The sequence below is a fragment of the Schistocerca gregaria genome, chromosome 11 (genome assembly GCF_023897955.1).
Source record: "Schistocerca gregaria isolate iqSchGreg1 chromosome 11, iqSchGreg1.2, whole genome shotgun sequence".
Lineage (NCBI taxonomy): Eukaryota > Metazoa > Arthropoda > Insecta > Orthoptera > Acrididae > Schistocerca > Schistocerca gregaria.
The window spans coordinates 134,815,909-134,841,445 of NC_064930.1; the positions used below are offsets into that span (position 1 = coordinate 134,815,909).

At 38.8% G+C, this 25,537-nt stretch overlaps 1 protein-coding gene across 1 annotated transcript; it reads left to right on the top strand.

Annotated features, from left to right (window-relative positions):
• Window positions 1–1,432: 1,432 nt before the first annotated feature.
• LOC126295426 (DNA-directed RNA polymerase II subunit Rpb4) lies at window positions 1,433–18,767 on the top strand. The gene is made up of 4 exons (XM_049987910.1): window positions 1,433–1,823; window positions 11,184–11,364; window positions 15,652–15,747; window positions 18,170–18,767. Exons 1-4 carry the CDS (start codon window positions 1,760–1,762, stop codon window positions 18,246–18,248), a joined length of 420 nt encoding a protein of 139 aa, XP_049843867.1. The 5' UTR covers window positions 1,433–1,759; the 3' UTR covers window positions 18,249–18,767.
• The last annotated feature ends 6,770 nt before the right edge of the window (window positions 18,768–25,537 follow it).

The following is a 25,537-nucleotide window of genomic DNA, read 5'->3' on the forward strand; positions in this document are numbered from 1 at the left end:
AGTTTTGAGTATATTTCTTTTTGAAAGTGACTGGACATGTTACACTGAAATGGGCTAAGAAAATGTTATAAAAGTTATTCCATTTGTCTGCAATATTTTCTTCACAATATATGTCATTCCATGTCTCAGACTGCAGTGCGGACTCCACCTTCTCTAAACATTTTTCATTTGTACATCTTATTTGAATCATCTTTATGTAGCCTACTTCGTGAATTGTGCGTATTCAGTATTTCCATTGTCTGGCAAAGATGATCAGAGAGGTGAAGGTTTATTATGTCAACTCTGCAGTTATCTAAGTTGGTGTAAAAGAGATATATACAGCTAGAGGAGTCTTTAGTTAGTCTGGTTGGCCCATTAACCCTGTCTGACAAATTACAGATACACAGAATATCATTTACTTTTTCATAATCTTTAGTATACTTTAAGGAATCTATATTAAAATCACCATATATAACAATACCTATGTTTTTATACTTATTGCATACAATTTCTATCATTTTTCCCGTGTTTTGTTGGAAATTGTCCAGTAATAGGAAATCTGTCAGACCTATAACAATCAGGGGCACTTTGTTTACAAACAGCTTTATTGCTGCAATTTCAAATGTCATTTCCACAAGTTCAGTGATAAAATCCAGTTTTGTGACATGCAGATTGTCTTTACAATATATGGCAACTCCCCCACTTTTATGTTCTGTTCCACAGAAATTACTACTCAAGGCTATAGTTGTCAAGTAAGAATAACTACGCCTGCATTTTCCTTAGTGCTTGCTGTAACTGTAGGCACTTTTTGCATAGGTACTGAATGTTTTGATGAAGCACTGCGACACCTGTTTTGTTTTTTGTATATGTCCTGTATACTTTGTATATGTCCACTATATTTGTAAAAGTGAACTAGAGAGGAGTTAAATTACTACCGGTACCACTACCATGTACTGTACTGTACTGTATATTATTAAATTTATTACTTATTTGCGGCTTCCTATCACTTTAAAAACTATATTTCTTTTGGTAGACATAGTATTTCCTTGTGTCTTCTTTAGTCCGTCATCCTTCTGCGTCAACTATGCTCTCGCGCACTAATGTTTAGGCACTGACAATGTGATACGCTTTTTTCCCTTGTTATTCACGACTTTATTAACATAGGCCTATCACAGTTTGTTCTTGATTTGACCAACTTAAATAAATTGTTGTGTGTTGCTTTCAAGCTTGGTAAAATACCTCTCTATATTTTCACTAGATGTGGTGGTATGAACACTCTTATTTCTATAAAACTGCTGAAGCCTGCCACAACATATACTAATCTTAGAACATCAGGAGCGCAACTCTCACATTTCGAACGCTTCTCAATTACATATTTAAAATGCACGCTTTTTATACGTCGGTGACAACAAAATGAACAAATGAATACCACCGCAGCCAAAGTTATTGAACGTATTAGCGTAGCTAACGCACACAAACTCATAGTCGTCGCAAATAGAAACCGAAAATATATTAATAGAAACGTGTTTCTTTTCTGCAATTGTAGCTTATACTGTTATGCTATGGGTAGTTTACATTCTTGTATACTTCATTACTTATCTGAAGGAAGCCGTGATAGTTTCTATTACTAACTTTGACTAATCGTCACATATCTTTTTAGATTGTAACATCCTAGGCAGCAGGCACTAAACAGTTGCACGCGTGATTACTCGCGGGAAGTGTCATTTAGAATCGTACGGAGTGTTTGTTTAATAAACAGTAAAAACCGTAGTAAGCAAAAATGGCTAATCCTGCTCTAAGAGATATGGTAGAAGAAGATGCGGCAGCGTTAGTGTTCCCAAAAGGTACTTCAGCAACGTAGTAGTTTAACTGTTTACCATGCGATGAAAATTCAAATTCATTTTTAGGTTAGAAGAACTTTGTTTGTGAATATTAGATCGAAATTTCTTACTAGTACTAAATATTTACAGCAAAAATAATTCTCTTGTTGGTTTTCAGACACATGAAAAGTTATATTTGTGGACTACACTACACTGTCATAAAATAAGTTGTGATTGTTTACACTGGGTTACTGTGACTGGTATGTTGGAGAGCACGAGGTCCTACATATCGGGTTGTAAGACTTTACACTGTTTCATGGTACATAAAAAATGAGCGCCCCCCCCCCCCTCCCACCCTTCTTAATATTTATCACTTATTGGATAATTGGGCTAAAGTTACTTATTGGACCCTGGGCCATTCCGTGCCAAGAGGTCTAATATCGAGAAATGTTCCCACATGACCATAATGGATTTTGATGAAATTATGTATGAACAATCCCACATGTTCTCAATGAGCACTGGTAAAGCTCCAGTTTCAGAAATTCAATACTTGCAGAGATATAGTCACTTGCTTGAAACCATAGCACAGCTTCCAATAGTGCATCCTTGAATTTTCATCAACTTTGAGATGAGATATCTCTAAGTATTTGCATGAAAGAAACAAAACTTGGCCATCTTATACAACTTTTAGACCTCTTTAAAGTAAAATATTAAGAAAAGGATTTCTGAGCAATTTTCATATAGATAATTCGAAGCAAAGTTGGGTGAAAAAATAGCTATTTTTTAAAAAAATTCGAAATTTAGTTTTTTATATCTCCAAAAGTAAATGTGGGATGTACATGAAACTTTGCACACCATAACTCACCAACACAAAGTCTTAGAACATAAAATTTCGTTCTCCTTTTGCTTTCCATTATTTCACAAATCTAGGGTGAATTTGACGATTTTTGAAGAAGTGCTAAAATTGGTATTTTTCGTCAAATTTTTCAAAAAAAGGGTTTTCTCCAATCTCTTCTAAACTATGGTCATTAGAAAGAGCATATTCTAAACTATCTAGAAAAGTTGATTTGGTATTGCAATGCAAGCATATAAGGCCGTAAAAAGTAGCATCATCAAAGATGCGCACTGGAAGTTTGAACACATTTTTCTGGCACTCAAATTATAGCTGAAATCTTTTATTATTCCTAATAAATGTTTATTAGTGCCTTGAATAATTGAAATAGAAAGATCTGGTAAATAGGCAATGAGACTGTCGGAAAAACTTGAAAACTATGAGAAGTAGCCCTTCTGTTTTTATCGTAAGTGTTCATCTGCACAAAACTCTTCTGATTTGAGAGAGATTCTAATACCTAGGTGTTGTAACCTGTGAATTTTTGTCTTACAGTTATAGGGGAAACATGTGAAATTGGTTGGTTAAACGTCCGAGAGTTTTAAATTTGTAACCACTAGTTTCACAAAGAAAATTAACAAGATTCACTGTTTATAGAAAATATAACGGCAACAATTACTTTAACAATCAGATTATTTCATTATTGTGAGCCTTGTTTGAACAATCAGTATTTTGCAACATAGTGAGTGGGTTCTCTTGACTGAGTGTGGCTTGTTAAGTGATTCGTGAGACCATCTTAGTCTGTAATTTAATTTACAATAAAAATGTTTTGATCGTGTCTTTTATAGCATATCTCACTTATTAGATTTTTTCATTGGTGTTATAAATTGCGTATAATTTCATTCAGTAGCAATTTGTCTGAAGTTAAGCAGATTATAATTTGCACTTGGAGGCCAAATACATTATTTAGTTACTGATTAGAGATGGATGCAGAAGGGAACAGTATACCTTCCCGCTCAATTGGGCAAGGAGGTAGTGGAACAAAGTGTCATGTCACTTTCTTTGCCAAAAAAGCTGCTTTAAAATGGTTTGCGGATTTTAGTGATGAGGAAAAAGAGTTGGTCTGACGTTCTGAAGGAAAGCTGGACAATACCTCTCAAGTTTGCCTAACCATGAAGCCCTGTTATTAGCACAATATGAGAGGTTACAAAAAAAATGCTTCAATCCCTTTGGGAAGGTGTATCATAATGTTAAGGCAGGAATTCACTCTCTTGATACTGAAACAGCTAATAAGGCTTCTGATATGTTGAAAAATCAGCTTGTTAATAACATAAAGCCAGTTCAGAAAACTTGCACTGCTTGCGGGACTACCGTGAATGAACACTTGGACGAAGCTTTATCAGCCTTATCACATTCTGATGAGGACTTTACACGAAAAGAAGAATTAAATAGTAATTCACTGTCTATCGGTATTTCACCCCTGAAGAGAACAGTAAGCCACAGAGATAAGCCCCAATATGTGAAAAAGAAAATTCAAAAGGCTCAAAATGTGATTAAAAACAGAATTGTAAATGCAGTGGGAGTAAACCGACAAATTGAAGATGCTAATGAAATTAAGAAATGTGGAAGCTGTGCCGACTATGCACATTTGCTGACTGAACTGAAAGCCAAGATGCAGAATGCAATTCGTAAAGAACAGATGCAAACTTTAACCTTGGCACCTGTTAGTTGGAAAGTCAGACAAACAGAAGCTCAGTTCGGCGTGTCCGAAAGAATGGTGAAGAATGCTCGGAAGCTTAAGGCAGAGAAGGGCATTCTGGCACTTCCAAAAATAGGCAAAGCAGGAAATTACCAGCAGAAGTTACTAGTAGAGTGTGAAATTTTTTTGTAGATGATGAGCATAGTAGGGTGTGCCCTGGAAAAAAAGATAGTATTTCAGTTAGACTTTTAGATAGAAAGACATACATGCAGAAAAGATTGTTACTTTGCGGTTTACGTGGGATGTATGTTACCTATAAGAATATAAATGGTCCAGAAATAGGGTTCTCAAAGTTTTGTGTACTTGTGTAACAGTAGGCTCAGCTGGAATGCATGCTGCAGTTTGCGACTGTGCAATTCATCAAAATGTTAAGCTTATGCTTAGCAGAGCTGGTATACGTGAACATAATAATGAGATTCTCAGTAAGGCAGTTTGCAGTTTGAACTCTAAAACAGTGCATGCTACATCGGTGTGAAAGGTGTCCTGGGTCTGAAGCTATAGCATCTGAAATTGCCATCATATTTCCTAGATCATGAGTCACAGGAAGTTATTCTGTTTAAGCAGTGGATGCATACCGATTGGGCGACACTGGACACGAAACAAATGGCAGTGGATGAATTTTTGAAGATGTAAAAAATAAAATACAGAGCCTGTCATACCATCATTACATTCCCAAGCATCAAAGCCTGCATCTTAAAGGCCGTAAATGTCATCTGAAAGACAAAGAGTTGTTGTCCCAATGGATATTGCAGACAATTATTCTTTTATCATTCAGGATGCTGTGCAAGGCTTCTACTGGGACAATAGTCAAGCAACAATTCATCCATTTGTTATCTACTTTTGTCAAATGGGAAAGTAGAATATTTAAGTTTTCGCATTATCAGTGATTGTTTGTGGCATGACATTATTACAGTTCACGTTTTTCTCGAGAAGCTCATCAAATATATAAAAGCATGGTTTGCACAGATATCCCACATTCATTATTTCAGTGATGGCTCCAGTGCTCAATATAAAAATTTCAAGAATTTCCTAAATTTGTGCTATCATAAGAGTGATTTTGGAATGACAGCCGAATGGAAGTTTTTTGCTAGTAGTCACGGGAAATCACCTTGTGATGGGATTGGAGATATTCAAAGCGGTTATCAGCAAGAGCAAGCTTGCAACGGCCACTCAATCGACAAATTCTTACTCCCCTAGATCTGTTTCACTTCTGCTCTGAAAACATTAATGGAATTAAATTTGTTTTCGTCAGTAAAGATGAAATTGAAAAAAATATTGTCACAAGAAGAGAGGTTTAAACTTGGACAAACTGTAGCAGGCACTAGAGAAAGTCATCACTTTTTACCTATTAATGAAACAACAATTCAGGACAGCAGAGTTTTAAATGATTGTTCATCTTTTCTACATCTACATCTACATCCGTACTCCGCAAGCCACCTGACGGTGTGTGGCGGAGGGTACCCTGAGTACCTCTATCGGTTCTCCCTTCTATTCCAGTCTCGTATTGTACGTGGAAAGAAGGACTGTCGGTATGCTTCTCTGTGGGCTCTAATCTCTCTGATTTTATCCTCATGGTCTCTTCGCGAGATATACGTAGGAGGGAGCAATATACTGCTTGACTCTTCGGTGAAGGTATGTTCTCGAAACTTCAACAAAAGCCCGTACCGAGCTACTGAGCGTCTCTCCTGCAGAGTCTTCCACTCTAGTTTATCTATCATCTCCGTAACGCTTTCGCAATTACTAAATGATCCTGTAACGAAGCGCGCTGCTCTCCGTTGGATCTTCTCTATCTCTTCTATCAACCCTACGTGGTGCGGATCCCACACTGCTGAGCAGTATTCAAGCAGTGGGCGAACAATTGTACTGTAACCTACTTCCTTTGTTGTCGGATTGCATTTCCTTAGGATTCTTCCAATGAATCTCAGTCTGGCATCTGCTTTACCGACGATCAACTTTATATGATCATTCCATTTTAAATCACTCCTAATGCGTACTCCCAGATAATTTATGGAATTAACTGCTTCCAGTTGCTGACCTGCTATTTTGTAGCTAAATGATAAGGGACCTATCTTTCTATGTATTCGCATCACATTACACTTCGCTACATTGAGATTCAATTGCCATTCCGTGCACCATGCGTCAATTCGCTGCAAATCCTCCTGCATTTCAGTACAATTTTCCATTGTTGCAACCTCTCGATACACCACAGCATCATCTGCAAAAAGCCTCAGTGAACTTCCGATGTCAACCACCAGGTCATTTATGTATATTGTGAATAGCAACGGTCCTATGACACTCCCCTGCGGCACACCTGAAATCACTCTTACTTCGGAAGAGAATGACGTGCTGCGTTCTGTTATCTAGGAACTCCTCAATCCAATCACACAATTGATCTGATAGTCCGTATGCTCTTACTTTGTTCATTAAACGACTATGGGGAACTGTGTCAAACGCCTTGCGGAAGTCAAGAAACACGGCATCTACCTGTGAACCCGTGTCTAAGGCCCTCTGAGTCTCGTGGACGAATAGCGCGAGCTGGGTTTCACACGATCGTCTTTTTCGAAACCCATGCTGATTCCTACAGAGTAGATTTCTAGTCTCCAGAAAAGACATTATACTCGAACATAATACGTGTTCCAAAATTCTACAACTGATCGACGTTAGAGATATAGGTCTATAGTTCTGCACATCTGTTCGACGTCCCTTCTTGAGAACGGGGATGACCTGTGCCCTTTTCCAATCCTTTGGAACGCTTCGCTCTTCTAGAGACCTACGGTACACCGCTGCAAGAAGGGGGGCAAGTTCCTTCGCGTACTCTGTGTAAAATCGAACTGGTATCCCATCAGGACCAGCGGCCTTTCCTCTTTTGAGCGATTTTAATTGTTTCTCTATACCTCTGTCGTCTACTTCGATATCTACCATTTTGTTAACTGTGCGACAATCTAGAGAAGGAAGCACAGTGCAGTCTTCCTCTGTGAAACAGCTTTGGAAGAAGACATTTAGTAATTCGGCCTTTAGTCTGTCATCCTCTGTTTCAGTACCATTTTGGTCACAGAGTGTCTGGACATTTTGTTTTGATCCACCTACCGCTTTGACATAGGACCAAAATTTCTTACGATTTTCTGCCAAGTCAGTACATAGAACGTTACTTTCGAATTCATTGAAAGCCTCTCGCATAGCCCTCCTCACACTACATTTCGCTTCGCGTAATTTTTGTTTGTCTGCAAGGCTTTGGCTATGTTTATGTTTGCTGTGAAGTTCCCTTTGCTTCCGCAGCAGTTTTCTAACTCGGTTGTTGTACCACGGTGGCTCTTTTCCATCTCTTACGATCTTGCTTGGCACATACTCATCTAACGCATATTGTACCATGGTTTTGAACTTTGTCCACTGATCCTCAACACTATCTGCACTTGAGACAAAACTTTTGTGTTGAGCCGTCAGGTACTCTGTAATCTGCTTTTTGTCACTTTTGCTAAACAGAAAAATCTTCCTACCTTTTTTAATATTTCTATTTACGGCTGAAATCATCGACGCAGTAACCGCTTTATGATCGCTGATTCCCTGTTCTGCATTAACTGATTCAAATAGTTCGGGTCTGTTTGTCACCAGAAGGTCTAATATATTATCGCCACGAGTCGGTTTTCTGTTTAACTGCTCAAGGTAGTTTTCAGATAAAGCACTTAAAAATATTTCACTGGATTCTTTGTCCCTGCCACCCGTTATGAACGTTTGAGTCTCCCAGTCTATATCCGGCAAATTAAAATCTCCACCCAGAACTATAACATGGTGGGGAAATCTACTCGAAATATTTTCCAAATTATTCTTCAGGTGCTGAGCCACAACAGCTGCTGAGCCCGGGGGCCTATAGAGACATCCAATTACCATGTCTGAGCCTGCTTTAACCGTGACCTTCACCCAAATCATTTCACAATTCGAATCTCCGTCAATTTCCTTCGATACTATTGCACTTCTTATCGCTATAAACACGCCTCCCCCTTCACTGTCCAGCCTATCTCTGCGGTATACATTCCAATCAGAGTTTAGGATTTCATTACTGTTTACGTCTGGTTTCAGCCAACTTTCTGTTCCTAGTACTATATGGGTGTTGTGACCGTTTATTAATGACAGCAGTTCTGGGACCTTTCTATAGACGCTTCTGCAGTTTACTATTAGCACATTAATATTGTTATTCCTTGTTGCATTTTGCCTACTCCTGCCTTGCCGCGTTTCAGGAGGCGTCTTGTCGGGCCTAGGGAGGGAATTCTCTAACCTAAAATGGGACACAGTAATGAAGGGGGCATATTAATGTCTGCTCTCCAACCAGGACAATATGTTGCATGCATCTATGAAAACATGTAGTGGATTGGGAATATCTGTGAGACCTCCACATAGCAAAGGGATGAATTAATAAACTTTATGCACCCACATGGTCCAGCAAATTCATTTTATTGGCCACCAAGAAGTGACAAGTGCTGGGTTCTGGAACACCACATTATTGCAGTTATTCCAGCTCAATCAGTAAATTCGTCTGGCTGGCAATATACCATTCCTCTTGATATTCATCAGAAAATTAATGTAGCATATCAAAAATTGAAATAGGTTAGAGGAAACAATCTAAGGAACCGAAGAGTGCCTTCTAATTTTACACAGGGCTCTTAAATAATTTTACTATCAGGCTTGGGAACCTGTGTAAAGAAACCCTTATCAGGCTTGGGATCGTGTGGTAAAGAAACCCACCCGTGGCTGTTGTTGTTAAGCTATCGGGTGTGGCCCTTATGGCAATGGGAATGCTGGTTTTCTCAGGTGAAATGAAACTAGCAGTGGTCAAGCCACCACGGACCATAGCAACTCATTAATACACTTCTTTTCCATCAGTAAGCTGGTGTTGTTCATTAAGCAGGCAACTAATAATTAGATGATTATGCATATATTTTACGATTTACATTCATTCTTGATAATAATTTTGTGTGTGATATATATATTAAAAACAAAGATTCCAAGAATTACCAAGCGGGAAAGTGCCGGTAGACAGGCACAATAAAATAACACACAAAATTTCTAGCTTTCGCAACCAGCGGTTGCTTCTTCAAGAAAGAGGGAAGGAGAGGGAAAGACGAAAGGATGTGGGTTTTAAGGGAGAGGGTAAGGAGTCATTCCAATCCCGGGAGCGGAAAGACTTACCTTAGGGGAAAAAAGGATAGGTATATACTCGCCCGTGCGCCCACACACACACACACACACACACACACACACACACACACACACACACACACACACACACACACACACACAGACGCAGACATATTTAAAGGCTGGTTGCGAAAGCTTAAAATTTTGTTTGTGTGTTGTTTTATTGTGCCTGTCTACCGGCACTTTCCCGCTTGGTAAGTCTTGGAATCTTTGTTTATAATAAATTTTGCCCATGTGGAACTTTCTTTCTATTTTATATACATTTCTTTTGCTATTCGGACTTAAGCTAGGTCCTATTCATTACAACTTCTTATTTCACTTATCCCAGACATTAATAAACAGGTATAAGGCAAAATAAAAGATTTCAGCTATAATTTGAGTGCCAGAAAAATGTGTTCAAACTTCCAGTGCGCCTCTTTGATGATGCTACTTTTTAGGGTCTTATATGCTTGCATTGCAAAACCAAATCCACTTTTCTAGATAGTTTAGAATATGCTCTTTCTAATGACCATAGTTTAGAAGAGTTTGCAGAAAACACTTTTTTGAAAAATTTGACGAAAATACCCATTTTTAGCACTTCTTCAAAAATCGTCAAATTCACCCTAGATTTGTGAAATAATGGAAAGCAATAGGAGAACGAAATTTTATGTTTTAAGACCTTGTGTTGGTAAGTTATGGTGTGCAAAGTTTCATGTACATCCCACAATTACTTTTGGAGACATAAAAAACTAAATTTCGCATTTTTTTTTAAAAAAGCTATTTTTTCGCCCAACTTTGCTTCAAATTATCTATATGAAAATTGCTCAGAAATCCTTTTCTTAATATTTTACTTTAAAGAGGTCTAAAAGTTGTATAAGATGGCCAAGTTTTGTTTCTTTCATGCAAATACTTAGAGATATCTCATCTCAAAGTTGATGAAAATTCAAGGATGCACTATTGGAAGCTGTGCTATGGTTTCAAGCAAGTGACTATATCTCTGCAAGTATTGAATTTCTGAAACTGGAGCTTTACCAGTGCTCATTGAGAACATGTGGGATTGTTCATACATAATTTCATCAAAATCCATTATGGTCATGTGGGAACATTTCTCGATATTAGACCACTTGGCATGGAATGACCACCCCCCCCCCCCCCTCCTCTGTATGGCACGGACGTAAACATTAGGCATAGCTATCACTCAGTTGTTACCATAACCAAATTCCTGCTTTCATATTCGTTTGGTTCGCCAATTCACGACAAAATTATCATCTTGCAACCCAACCTAGTCCTCTGGCTGCACTAAAGATTAGTTCGTCCCCTCAACCGTAATTTCAGAAGGGGCCCAATACGTAACTTGAAGCAGTTTGTGTTTGGGAGTAGGCACATTAAGTTACCTAGCCAAGAGTTTTTATTATTATTAAATCACGTAAACAAATTCCTGATTAAACTATTCACAAGTAAATTAGTGCCCTTGTTTCAGACTTATTTTCCGTATGTGTCCCAAAAGGCATTGCATTATTAAATGTCCATAGTTGAGTTATTGCACTTTAATATATATCATGCATGACAAAGGAAGAAAATGAAAACAAAAAAAATGAGCATACTGACAAAGATTCGTGATTTGCAGAGTTTGAGAATGCAGAAACACTGCTGATCAGTGAGGTACACATGCTGCTGGAGCACCGGAAGGCACAGAACGAAAGTGCTGAGGAGGAGCAGGAATTCTCAGAGGTGTTTGTCAAGACGCTGGGCTACACCAATCGCTTTCGAAAGTTCAAGAACAAGGACACAATTGCCGCTGTACGTAGGTGAGTTTATATTCTGACAGCTTTTCTGTGGTTCCTGTGTCCACAAAGTTTATAAAACAAGGTCAGTGTCATTACTTAGTTGTTAGTGGTACAACTTTGGCACTGTCTGCGAAATGGTGTGGTTGGAATATGTGAAATGTGCTTTATTCATCTCATAACGAACACAATTTCAGAACATATGTCTGATGTTCAGGAGACACGTCAAGGTTACAGTTTGCTTATTTAAAATTTTGTCACACGATAATACTTTGTGGAGAATTTACTTACTTAAAATTTGTCAGGCTTAACAGTATTTAAATCTACTATAATTATCATAACTTTTTATTTCGTTTTAGGGATGCAGCTTAAAGTATCACTTAATCCTTCATGAAATTTTCCACAGAGTAATAGCAACATTTAATTAGAAAGTTGTGTAACTTGCTTTTTAAAATATTTATCTTCATATTCATTATGTCACACTCTTTCATTGTGTTCTGAATTTTCATGGCTATATACTGCGGAGTCTGAGCACACAGTTTTAAGGGATGAGAGGTGAGCATGAAGCCAGAATGAGATTTTCACTGTGCATTGGATTTTGCGCTGGTATGAAACTTCCTGGCAGATTAAAACTGTGTGCCGGACCAAGACTCAAACCCAGGACCTTTGCCTTTTGCGGGCAGGTGTTCTACCAACTGAGCTACCCAAGCACGACTCGCGTCCTATCCTCACAGCTTTACTTCTGCCAGTATTTCGTCTCCTACCTTCCCAACTTTGCAGAAGCTCTCCTGCAAAGTTGGGAAGGTAGGAGATGAAGTACTGGCAGAAGTAAAGCTGTGAGGATGGGATGTGAATCGTGCTTGGGTAGCTCAGTTGGTATAGTACTTGCCCGCGAAAGGCAAAGGTTCTGAGTTTGAGTCTCGGTCCGGCACGCAGTTTTAATCTGCCAGGAAGTTTCAGGTGAACATGAAGTTTTCTTTATGTCTTGTCATATTAGAGTTTAAAATGATTTTTTAAAATTAGATCAGCTCTGCTGCATAGGAAAAGAACCACCTCAGAGATGTATAAAGAGGAGACAGTTAATATTTTTAGCTCTTTAAATAATGGTCGAAATGATGCCCTTAGCTGTGCAGAACACATGCTGAGAATGATTTTTTTTTTTTTGCAACTTTAAAATTTGTGTAACGTTTCCTGAGTTTTCCCCAAAAATTATGCCATATAGAGTAACTGATTGAAAGTAGCTATAATGTGCTATTTTCCTGGTGGCCATATAAGTGGCACGGGATAAAATTTCCATTGCAAATGCAAGGCTGTTTAATTTATTTGCTAGATATTCTATATGGAATTCAAATTCAAAGTTCTGTCTAAGTTTATTCCCTGGAACATGATCGAGTCAAGTTCTTCCATTTTTTGATTGTTGTGAATGATACATATTTCTTCAGTTTTTGACTGTTTGATTTTAAAACTCATCATGTGGGTTTCAGAGATGTTTAGCCTTAAGCCATTTAGACTGAACCATGTTTCCAGGTTACTTAACGTAGTCATGACACACTGTGGTATATTGTCAGAGTTTTCATTTTTGATTAGGGTAGAAGTATCATCTGCAAACAGTTAAATGAGTGTTTATATTGAGAGGCAAGTCATTTACCTAGAACAGGAATAAAATGGTTCCAAGCTGCTCCATTTGATGTGATTACTACCCTTTGTTTCCTCTCCAAGAGATATGATTCAAACCATTTCAAAGCAATACAACAGTGTGTTCAGTTGATTGCAAGAAGCTGATGAGAGCAAAACAGGCAGATAATATTCTTTGTAGAATGAGTTGCAGCATTTGTGTGAAGTTGTAATGTGTGACTGTGTCCGTGAAAAGCACAATTTATTAATTAGAATAATAGTTTTGAGAAGAGTCACACATTTTTCCAGTCATAAGCCGTTGTATGAAAATAAAATAAAATAAAAAACTCTATTTCTATAGATACATACCAAACATATATTTCAATATGTAATAAAACTTGTAAAATGTTTAGTGCATACATTTGGTTGGCTGTTAGGAGTAGGAAATGTCACAGATAGGTTTGTGACACCGCATAGTACAGATAAGGACTGTTGTTTGTAAGTTTTCTGACAAATCCTGTGATCCTCGGTTGTCTTTTTTTTTTTTCCTTTTGTTAGTCCAGTTGTTGATGGCTAGCAAGTTTTCTAAGAACTTTATTTGTACTACCTAAATTGTGATGTGTGACATACATTTCTGCATCACTTCTTGATCTGGATTACTATGTGCTTATGATTGTTTTAAAATAATTTTTTGACAGGTCTGATTATGTGTTACACCTGAAACACCTAATGTAATAAAGTAGTTCAGCCAACCTCCGTTGACTGACTGTTAGAGCAACCTACCAACATTGGTTATAATTTTTGTGTATTTTAACGTGGTCGTAAGCCCCATACAAGACTTTGTCATATTTAAAATACAGAACATGTGGTTTTAAGAAGATAGTGTCATTGCTCATTCAGCAAGGGTTTCGCTGGACTCGGTGTGATATTTTTTCTCTGGATGTGCAATTTCTCAGCACGTTGACATTCCCTGGCCTCTGTGCTCCCCTGACTTCATCCCCCCCTACACACACACACACACACACACACACACACACACACGCACACACACACACACAGTGGCAATTGCTAAAACAAAGCTGGTATTTGTCAGAGCTCACACAAAAGACATGTGTTCAGTATTTGAGACTGAAATGGTTAAAAAGAGACTGAACCTTCTGTCCTCTATCAAAATCTTAAGTACATATTGCAGAGTAATCGTGTAGATATAGGGATTTGCAAGTGCCTGTTTGTTTTCATGAATTATAATTACTGAATATTACTGTAAATGAAATGTATCCATGTGAACAATTTATACTGTTATCAGCTACCAGGAAATTACTCTGAATGATAAAGTTTTAAAGATACACCCCAGTCAAGAAATTGGAGATTTACTACAGGCTTAGTATATGTATTATTTGTGGAAGGAAGAGAGCAGGAAAAAATGTGTTGGGTAGCAATATAATAAGAAAAATTATTCCACTGTGCTACATTTCATATTATATGCAGAATGTTGTCTCGGAAGCATTTCTTGAAAACTATTCAAAGACTGAGAATGCTGTTCAGTAAACTTTCTTTCACAACGCTTCTCAGTTCTGTCTGCCCACCAGCAAAGGACACGAGTGGGGAATGAACTGCACAGTACAGTGAAGCTGCAGCTTCACTCTAAAAATTTCATAGTTTGACTGAAAACTCGTAGATCGCAATCATCAGATCTGTTACTAAGTTTCATTGTTGTGTTTTTATTTACAAAGGTACCCTTGCAGGACTCTATGAAGCTCATTAGAAACAAGTTTGAGGACATAGTAGCGTTATTTAGACACATGCTTACTTCAACATACTTCTTATTTCATGACCAATATTTTGAACAAGTAGATAGTGTCGCCATGGGAAGCCCTCTGTCTCCTGTGGTGGCCAATTATTTTATGGGGGTTTTTGAAGAAAAAGCACTACAGGCAGCCACTCTCAAACCCTCTTGTTTTCTGTGGTATGTGGGTGATACCTTTGTGGTGTGGTCACATGGACTTGATTACCCGCGTTTCTTCAGCACCTGAATTTGCTCCATCTGAATATAAACTTCACACTGGAAGTGGAAAAAGATGGTACTTGACCTTTTCTTGATGTCTTAGTACAAAGGAAAGCAGATGGAACCTTGGGACCCAGCGTCTACTTAAAGCCAACGCATACAGATCTATATCTGCAGGCCACAAGCTGCCATTGTCCTGCACATTGGGGTAGTGCCTTATGTATTTTAGTTCATAGAGCACATGTGGTATCTAGTGCTGAAAGCTCGTCAAGTGAAATAAAACATTTCAAGACAGTGTTCCGACAAAACGGTTATTCTGAGAGACAGATTTATAATGCATTCAGGCCCAGGCAAGTTCAATCTGTGGAGCATGGTGCCATGTCATCAAGATCAGAAGAGTCCTCAGAAAACTTTGAACATAGCTGCTAAGGTTCAGTGACTGTGTCAGAATTATATTAGAACAAATAAGCCCTCGGTCACAAATATAAGTCAAAATTGACCAGGTTTCAATGCTACTATGAGTATCTTCAGAATTAGACTAATAAAGTTTGTACTGACTGGAATAAGAAGCAGTACTTTCAAGTCACATATTAAAAAAGATCTAAGCCAGAAAGGCGATGACATGAATAGTTGTGAGACGGTGAGCTGCTAAGGGCTGCTCGTACTGACTGCTGACTGCTTGCATGTTTCAGTCTGCTGGCACAAAAGAAGCTGCACAAATTTGAACTGGCTTCATTGGCGAACCTGTGTCCAGAGAACCCCGAAGAAGCAAAGTCGCTGATTCCAAGGTAATGGTTCCTGTAATCCAGTATAATAAATGTAAATCTCACAAGTAAGGTGTAATTGGCTAGAATGTATGAGAGACATTATTTTCATTGTGAGATCAGTGGCTGCTCAGGCCAGTGGTGGCAGTCATGTGCTCGTTAGGTGTACTTGCTTGCTTGTTTGTATGTGTGTGTTTACCTTGTTGAAGAAGACTTTGACTGAAACCTATGAGTAACAGTGTTTTCTTTGTGTCTGTCTGCTACTCAAAGGGTCATCTTTACAGTGAGCAGCAATCTGTACTTTTCCTAATGTTGTTATTCCAACCTGGAATTTCCATTGTTTTGATATTGACAAATAGTATTTAACTGTTTCTTTCAAATGAATAAAACATTTTTCCTATTCTTTAGTTTGTGACAACGTAATGTACTTTTTGGATAGCCTTCATACTAATGTAGCAACAGAAGATTAACAGCAACCGTATAAAAAAGCTGAGTAGCAGCACAGTCTAACACATACAGTCACTAAACTCCTGCCCCTTTTTGTTGTAAAATGTGCCTGCAACACTCCAAGCAGACAGAAGGCTGCAGTGCTGAATTAGTGCAAATAGTAAAATGTATATTGATTTATAACATAGTTTTTACAACGGGCAGTGTATGTAGTGCCATAAAAGTCACCAATAACTAAACAATTATACCACATTTCTCTAAGTTCTGTTTTGTGTGGGTGTTGAGAGACAGGGATTGGTACATTACTGGACAGTTTATTTATGACTCTTTTGTAACATACAGATAGTTAATGAAGAATACCATTTACTTTTAAGGACAGAAAAAAGGTCAATAAACAGAAGATGACTTGACGTTTTGCATATACCCACTCACCAATGTGAAGTTTTCTCAACTACACTTGCAGTCAAATCAGTCAGTGTGAAACACAGCAAACTCCTGTGGAGTGCAGTACCTACAGTTTTGAATGCCACCGCAGCTGTAACTTGAGGGAAACCACACAGACGTGACGTGATTATGAAGTGTCACACAATATAACTGTTTTCCAGCACAGAAGAAACCAATTACACAGTTGTTGCTACATCCGAGGCACAAGCAGCAGAGTGAGTGGGGCGCAATGGATAGCATATTGGACTTGGGTTTAGGATAACGATGGTTCAGTCCCACGTGCAGGGATCCTGAATTAGATTTTCTCTAATTTCTCTAAATCGCTTAAGGCAAATGCCTGGGTAGTTCCTTCAAAAGGGCCCAGCTGCTTTCCTTTCCCATCATTCCCTAATACAAATTTGTGCTCCATCTCTAATGACCTCAATATTGCCGGGGAGTTACACTAGCCTCCTCCTCCACCACAAAGAGCGATGACCTTCAACACTTCTGCTTGTGAAGTGAAAGTAATTATATTTACAAAAATGATCATGTATTAGAAAGTCAAGTGAAGTGTAAGACTGTGTGAATCATTAGAATCTGTACAAAATTGTTACGTACAAGGAAAGTGCCTAGCATCAGAACAAACAACAGAAATGTATGCATCTCATGTGTGACATCCTTGTTTTTCTTGCTTTCAGCTGAGCAAGCTAAAATTATATGCTTATTCACTTCACTGAACCAATGTGTACCAGCTATTTCTTTATTTCTTACACAATAATTCACATCTCTTTATCAGTTAGTAATCTGTTAGTGATTAGTAGTAAATAGAACAACTTTTTTGTTAATTTCATAGAAGAAAAAAAATAAAAACAAACATGAATCTTATCGCTGGTGGCTTTTTTTCCTTAAGAGGCACTAGTGTTGTTCCAGCTGTCTGATGATAACAGTTTTCAATAGCAGTGAGTCTCGTGGTAGTATATGTTAGACTGCTTCCTTAATAAATTATTTTGGATAGATAACAAATATAATCACTAAACGGCAGCAGAGCACACGCATAAAAAGTTTATAACTAGGCAAGCTTTCGGAGCCTGTGGCTCCTTCAGGCAGAAGGGTTAAAGGGGAAGGAAGATGGGTGAAGGAAAAGAACTGGAGAGTTCTAGGAAAAACGGGGTGGATTTCAGAAAAGTCACACAGAACCGCGGGTCAAGGGAGGCTTTCATGAGGGGATGAGAAGGAAAGACTGATTGTTGGAAACTACACTGGATGAGAATTGAAAACCTGATAGCTTAAAGGTGGAAGACAAGGTAATGTGCAAGACAGCGATTACTGCTAAAACATTGTGTTGAGTTAATGTAAAAAATTATTGTTTTCATTGTTACTAAATCATTTAATTATTTGGATACCTGCAAGGAATGGCAAAGTGGTAGATCAAAACACCACAACCACCACACACATCTGTTGGCCTAGCATATTATTTTGCCCATCTTGTGCAACTTTAGAGTGATATCATCTTAATTAATACTGTACAATTTGCAGATTTTATAACAGATTCTGCGTTCTCTCTTTTTCTCTGCAGCTTGGAAGGGAGATTTGAAGATGAGGAGCTGCGACAGATACTGGAAGACATCCAGACAAAGAGGAGTCTCCAGTACTGATGATTGTGCACTGTGTACTGCATGTGTATGCTGCCTGGCTGCCGGCAACGAGTCGCACATATGTATCATTGTAGGGGATGATTGTTCTTTTAAGCAAAGTTTTCTATGTTGAGTTTATATTCTTTGACAGGGTTTTTCTGGCATTTGTTTAATGGACTTGTAAGTTATTTTACCACACAAGTGTGATTTCAGTTATTACTGTTATTCATTGCATTTAAAAAATGGGTCAGCTGAAGTTAGTCTGTATAATTACTCCAACTGACTTCTCTTATATTGTTACAAAACAGTGAAATAATTGATCAGTAAATGAAACAAACTACTGGAAACTTCAAGAATAAAACAGTAGTCACATCAGGATAGTTAGTAATAGAAACACACAACTTCCGCAGTTTCTCAACTTTTACCTGTATTTAACACATTTGTGATGGCAATGTGATGTTGATTGGAATATTGGATGTGTAGAGGAACTTTTATTTTGTAAAAACTGACATTCCAGAAACAAGGGATTGTTCTGCTGCAGCAGTCTTTTTCTTTCCAGTTTCCACACCTGTCATAACTTGCATGATTGAAGAACAGTTTTGTTTATTTTGATATGGATCTCAGCATCATTTAGAAAAGAAAGGAAATATTGGTCAGTGGTCTGTTGTCAGGTGTCCAGATGTGATCAGCTTCATTTTTCAGGACAATATTTTAGGAACATATCTAATAAATAGTGGAACAACTCACCGAACAGTGTAAGAGTTGAGTTGTCACTACCTACATAAGAAAGATTGAGAGTTTTTCTAGCTTTCAGGCGAATCCTCCTTTGTGCTAAAAGTGCGAGTCCAACCCCTCTCCCCCCCCCCCATTTTCAACACACACACACACACACACACACACACACACACACACACACACACACACACACACACACGACACGACACTTGCACTAGTGAGAAAACAGTTTATGAAAAAGAGAAGTTTGAGGACATCAAATATAAATTTGAATGGGAGTGTCTTGAGTCGTAAAACTAGACTACAGTAGTTTACCTAGCAGCTTTGGTCAGTTAACCCTTTCGCGGCTACGGGCATACATGTATGCCCGGCAGTTAGAAGACCAGACGGCTACGGGCGTAGATGTATGCCCAGCCGGCGGGAAGTCCAGGCGGCTACGGGCATACATCTACGCCCGGCAGGCGGGAATACCAGACGGCTAATGGCATACATATACGCCCGGGCTCGGGAACAGGTAAACGTTCACAATAGAGCGGCTGCTGGCTGTTGTCCACTTTTCAGACAACACTTTCATTGTCTGGTCTTCTTTGTAAAGTGAGAAAGCACTTTAGTTTTCCCCTCCCCTGCACACTTTCTGCTTACGAGTCTAACAATCGGCCAGTCCGTTTTTCGCTTCTGGTGAGACGACAGCGTTCGCGTGTGTAGACTTTGCCATGTCGGGACACAGTTTATCGGACAAGGAAATCATGGATATCCTCATGAATAGCAGTGACGAAGATTGTAGTGATACTTCGGAGCTTTCTTCCGATGAAGAGTTGGATGCTCCTGGACTTATTGCTGAATCCTCGGTATCACGAACAGAAGATTCTTCCTCTGAAGACGGAAAAGAAGATAGAGTAAGTGAAACTTCGTCAGGAAAAAGAAAGTATGACTGGACGGAGAATCATCCTGTGACGAAACGACACCGTTTTGTGAACACATTTAGCGGGTTAAAGGTGGACTTCGAAGAGTCAGCAAGTCATTTAGATTTCTTTTTGTACTTCATGTCCATGGAATTTGTTTCTGCCATTTGTACACAGATCAATAATTATTATAAATTTATTACTGAAAAAATGACGACAGTGCCCAGTAGATTAGCATGCTGGAAGCATATAGAGCCATCAGAATTTTATTGTTTCCTAGCATGTTCTCTGCTTATGCCTAGAAGTAAAAAGTTAGAAGTGAATGAATATTGGTCGACAGATTCTTTGCTTCAGACACCAATATTTTCTAACATAATGGCCAGGGACCGGTACAAATTGATTCTGCGTTTATTGCACTTCTGTGACAATTCCACCGCGTCTCAAGATATTCTTGTAAAGATACGTCTCATTGTAGGTCACACAAGAAATAAATTCCGCGAGGCAGTAGTACCCTTTGAAAACCTAGTGATCGACGAAAGTTTGCTACTTTTCAAGGGAAGGCTCCGATTCAAGCAGTACATACCAAATAAACGTAGTCGTTTTGGCATTAAAATTTTCGTCCTTTGTGACGTAGAAACGAATTATATTCTGGATTATATTATCTACACTGGTGCTGCCACGGAAATAGAATCTGGAAATTCTGATTGGGGAAAATCAGGCGATGTTGTTGTGAGTTTGTTATTGCCATACCTCAACAAAGGTCATACCATTTATTTGGACAATTGGTACTCGAGCCCAGAATTATTTCTATGGCTCCACAAAAAATGTACAAACGCCGTCGGAACAGTACGAAAAAACAGGAAACATCTACCACCGTTACCAGACAAGCTGAAAAAAGGGGAAGTACAGTTCAAATCTTGTGGAACATTAATGGCACTAAAATGGATGGACAAGAAAGAAGTGTGGATGCTTTCGACCGTAAATGGACCAGAGTTTGTGGAGACACAGAAGAAAGAACATAGAACAGGCCAAAACAAATTGAAACCCACCTGTGTCGTCAGCTATAATAAGTCAATGGGTGCAGTGGATAAGACAGACATGCTATTATCTTCTGTACAGTGCATCCGAAAGACACTGAAGTGGTACAAGAAAGTATTCTTTCATTTGACTGACTTGTGTGTGCTGAACGCAAAAACTGTTTTTGAAATACAAAAGCAACAGAAGATACCACTAGCGAAATACCACTTGGAGCTAATCCGTCAATTGCTTGACAGATTTCATAGTCAAACGTGTAAAAGTGCGATCCCACGGACAACCAAAGAAGAAAGCCCTTTCCGACTGCAGAATAAAGAGGGACATTATCCAGGGTTCCTCGTAGCAACGGAGAAAAAGGAGATTCCCCAGAGACGCTGTGTAGTATGCACTGCTCATTCACAACGAAAAATGACACGCATAAGATGCAAAAAGTGCGATGTGGCTCTCTGCATGGTGCCATGTTTCGAAAATTACCACACGCTAAAGAAATATTAGCACGTTTTAGTAACTTTGTACGTTTCAAATAGATAAAAGTAAAAAATAAAAAAATAAAAATAAAAAGCAGATGATGATGATGAGTCCCATACTCCGTTTACCGAGCGTAGGGGAGCGACGCGGGAGACCCGCGCCGCCATACTAGGCAAGGTCCTAGTGGAGGTGGTTTGCCATTGCCTTCCTCTGACCGTAATGGGGATGATTGATGATGATGATGAAGACGACACAAACACCCAGTCATCACGAGGCAGGTGAAAAATCCCTGACCCCGCCGGGAATCGAACCCGGGACCCCGTGCTCGGGAAGCGAGAACGCTACCGCGAGACCACGAGCTGCGGACAAAAAAAAGCAGATAAAAGTAAAAAAAAATGGTTTTTAACTCAGCCAGCGGCAGTCCAAAGCCTGCGTCGAAAATGAGGATGGGAAACCATTAAAGTAAACCGTACTGAACGTGACGGGCTGAAAAAGAAGACAGCGAGCTAGAAGAAGGTAGGCGTTTACTATCCAATTTCTTACTGTGGAGAATCGACTTTAGGTTTTAATTACAAACGAAGGCAAGGGCCTATCGCAAAATGAGTTATGCAGATATATTCCTTGTTTAACTTTTAGTCCGATTGCATGACAAAATTAGGTTTTAAATTTCTGTAATTATTATCTATTTAAGACCGTAGTAAGAATATTGTTCGAGATTTGGGCGTTTTCGCTACGCACAACTCTATTTAAAACTATATATCTTGAAATACATTCATGTGATGATAGTGGAATTTTAATATGTTTTAGGCACATACATCGACGGTGTAAATCTCTAGTTAGAGGATTTTGGAATTACTATTAAAAAAGTTCCTATCATTTTTCTAAACCAACCATTTTTCAGCCCATAATAAACATATAACTGAAAGTGTTGGCTATTTTCGAAGCTCTCTTTCGTTGTTATCAGGAACTATAACCAAAGTGACCATACAGAGTATAGTGTTTTTTTAAGGCGCTGCTGAACAGTGGTTCTGTGCACGCGGCAACACGCGGGAAGCCTGCGGCGGCCGTAGCCTGCAGCGGCCACAGGGCTGCGACAGCCGCCGCCGGCCAGGCGCGCAGTGCGCTCGTCCCTGTCACCTGGCCAGGCAGGCAGGACGCTCAGCCTTCCAGCCGCGAAAGGGTTAATGTTGCAGCCACCTTACCTTTACATTGGGTGTGTTGCACACTTATCAGGCATCACCTCATAATGATCACTGTCTTGACATGTGTGATCAGTGTCTCACTAGATTCCCCTAAAAATTGGGAGCTGTGAGCTATCTAGAGACTGAGTGAGGATCTATATAAAGTGCCAGCTAGCCTATAGAACGTTTTTGTTCTACGTAGTTACCCTCTTATCTCTTACTTAAGAATAAACAGAACTTGTCACAAAACTGAAATTGTCAGTGCTTAATAAACATTTATTCAAAAATTTTTGGTTTGTAATGTGAAACAGAGAAATGTTGTAGCAGAAATAAAAAAGCAATACAGATTTATCATTTAATGGTAGGAAACAAAATTAAAAAATAAGAAAAACTGCTAAATAAAACATCAATTTGATACTTCGTCGAGCTTGTATAAAATGTGTTTCTGTTATTCATAAACAACTTTCACGCTGATCGGTGATGACAAAAAACCCTTACCTTTGATCGTATGAAGAACATTCCATTGAGTATAAAATAACAATGATTGTATAGATTATTTTCGTGTTGGTGCATGTAAACTGTACTTGCATCGAAACTAATTGCTTTGTTTGCATAAAACTGCAGAAGTTAAGTGATCAAATAATTCTTATTATTTGTAAGGGTACAAAATACACAATCCACTAACACTGAGCAATGTGTAATTATCATAATGTGAAGAAAGGAAAAACATAAAAACAAAGGCGTCGACTACGAGTTTCTCTTGCATACATTCGTTTGTCTATTTCCATACTGTTGCTACAAATACTGTTGGTAAGTCTTCCATTTACTATGTCATTGATGTACTATACGAAAACTACTGGACCATAGTTTTGGTAGAGCATAACTCTGTGAGAATGTATCTTTTCTTTTAAGAAATTTGTCTGGAGTGTAGCCTTGTACAGAAGTGAATAATGATGATAAACAGTTATGCCAAGAAGAGATTAAAACTGAAATAGGGAGAAAGAATTTGATGGGACAATTTGACTTAAAAAAAGGGGGGGGGGGATCGGTTGATAAGGATGCAGCTCATGGCAGCTAGGACTTGTCAGTTTTGTAATGGAGGGGCAGAGAGAGGGGAACGAATAGAAATTGTGGAGGGAAATGCAGAATTCACAACAGGAAGCAGGTTGCATAAGAGATGAAGACGCTTGCACAGGATAGGCTATTGTGGAGAGCTGTATGTATATTCACGTCTATACCCTGCAAGGCATATGATGGTGCGGTAGAGGTCTATATCAATTCTAATTTCTCCATTTGTTTGCTTTTTTGTAGTCATTTCACAAGAAGGAAGTAATATGTTGTCCAATTCTTTCCAGAACCTATTCTCTCAGGATTTCAGTGATAAACCTCTCCAAGGTACATAACAGCTCTCTTGTAGAGGCTCCCACTGGAGTCTGTCAAGCTTCTCCATAGTGCTCTCATGCAGACTAAATGATCCTGCGATGGAACAACCTGTTTGTTGTTGGAGCCCGTCCATTTTTTTTCTATTAACTTAAGCGGGTAAGCAATATTCGAGAATCATTTGGAAGCTGCTACTTTTGTGGATGAATTAAATTTCCTTAAAAATCTTCCTACAAATCTCAACCTGACAACATGTTTACCTGTTATTATTTTATGTGGTTGTACCGCTTTGTCACTCTGAATGGTTACTGCAAAGTATTTTATTGAAGTATCCATTTCCAGAGATTTGTCCCAAAAAGTAAAGTGGATTTCTGTAATGATATTATGAAAAAGATAGTTGCTATTCGCCATATAGCGGAGATACTGAGTTGTAGATAGCCACAACAGAAAGACTGTCAGAAAGTGAGCTTTCAGTCTGTGGCTGTTAGCCTCAAAAGGCAGAGACTGATATTATTGTTACATTTCATTCTGTATGTCTTCTGTTTATATGCAGTACATTATATTTATTTACATTTAGGGTCAGCTGCCTGTCACTGCACCGGTCATAAGTCCTCTGTACATATTCCTGCAATTTGTTCCGTTCTTCTGGCACTGCCACCTTCTTATAGCCAACTGTACGTTTGCAAAAAAGCCCACCCACCTGGGTAGCCATACATGTTAATGCGACCATTTCCGGGACGGGCAGGTATGCCAACCCTGGACTGAATCTGATTCATGATCGACAGTGCAGGGTCAACTGTGGGCAGTTTGCATGCAGTTTCCCATATCTCACTAAGTATATACATGTCTGATTCCCATGTCCTGCCTCAAATACACTGTACCCAAATGTTTCAGACATGTGGGCATAGTTTACTTTATACGCAGTAAGGCTGGGTGCTTTCATTCTCAGGTCGAATAGGAGACTAATAATGTTAGCTGTTCAGTCTCCTTAAATACTTAGTGGCAGCAAAAAGCCTCGTGCATCCTCGAATGTTATCCACTAGCTCATTTATATATTTTTTAAGTAGTAATGGTACTGTCATCCTCCTTTGGGGTGCCCCTGACACTACCTTTACATCTGCTGGTTTTGTTCGATTAAGAGCCATGTATTGACATTTATCTGCAAGGAAGCCCTGAATCCATTTACAAATCTGTTCAAATACATATTAAGGTCTATTTTGTTTGCAAAATGACATTGTGAAACTGTTGGGTGCTTTCCTGAAGCCAAGGAACATGGCATCAACACTGGTGCCTTTGTCTATGAGTGCAGATTGAGGGGTTCTTGGCCTGATAGTGATAACACCAATTTATGCTTTCAAAGAAATTTCATTTTTCACCATAATCTCCTCTAATATCAATACATTTCACCCAGAAGTGTTCCAATGCACTATCCCCTCTCTGTAGTTTCCCTCCGTAAGCACCACAAAGTACCCACCTAAAGCCTCAATGGCTTCTCGACTGTACAAAAAATGCTAACCGCTGCAGAATTTCTTCTGTTTCGAGAATAGATGGAAGTCCGAGGCAGCCAAATCTGGGGAATGGGGTGGATTTTCCAGCACTTTATAGTGCA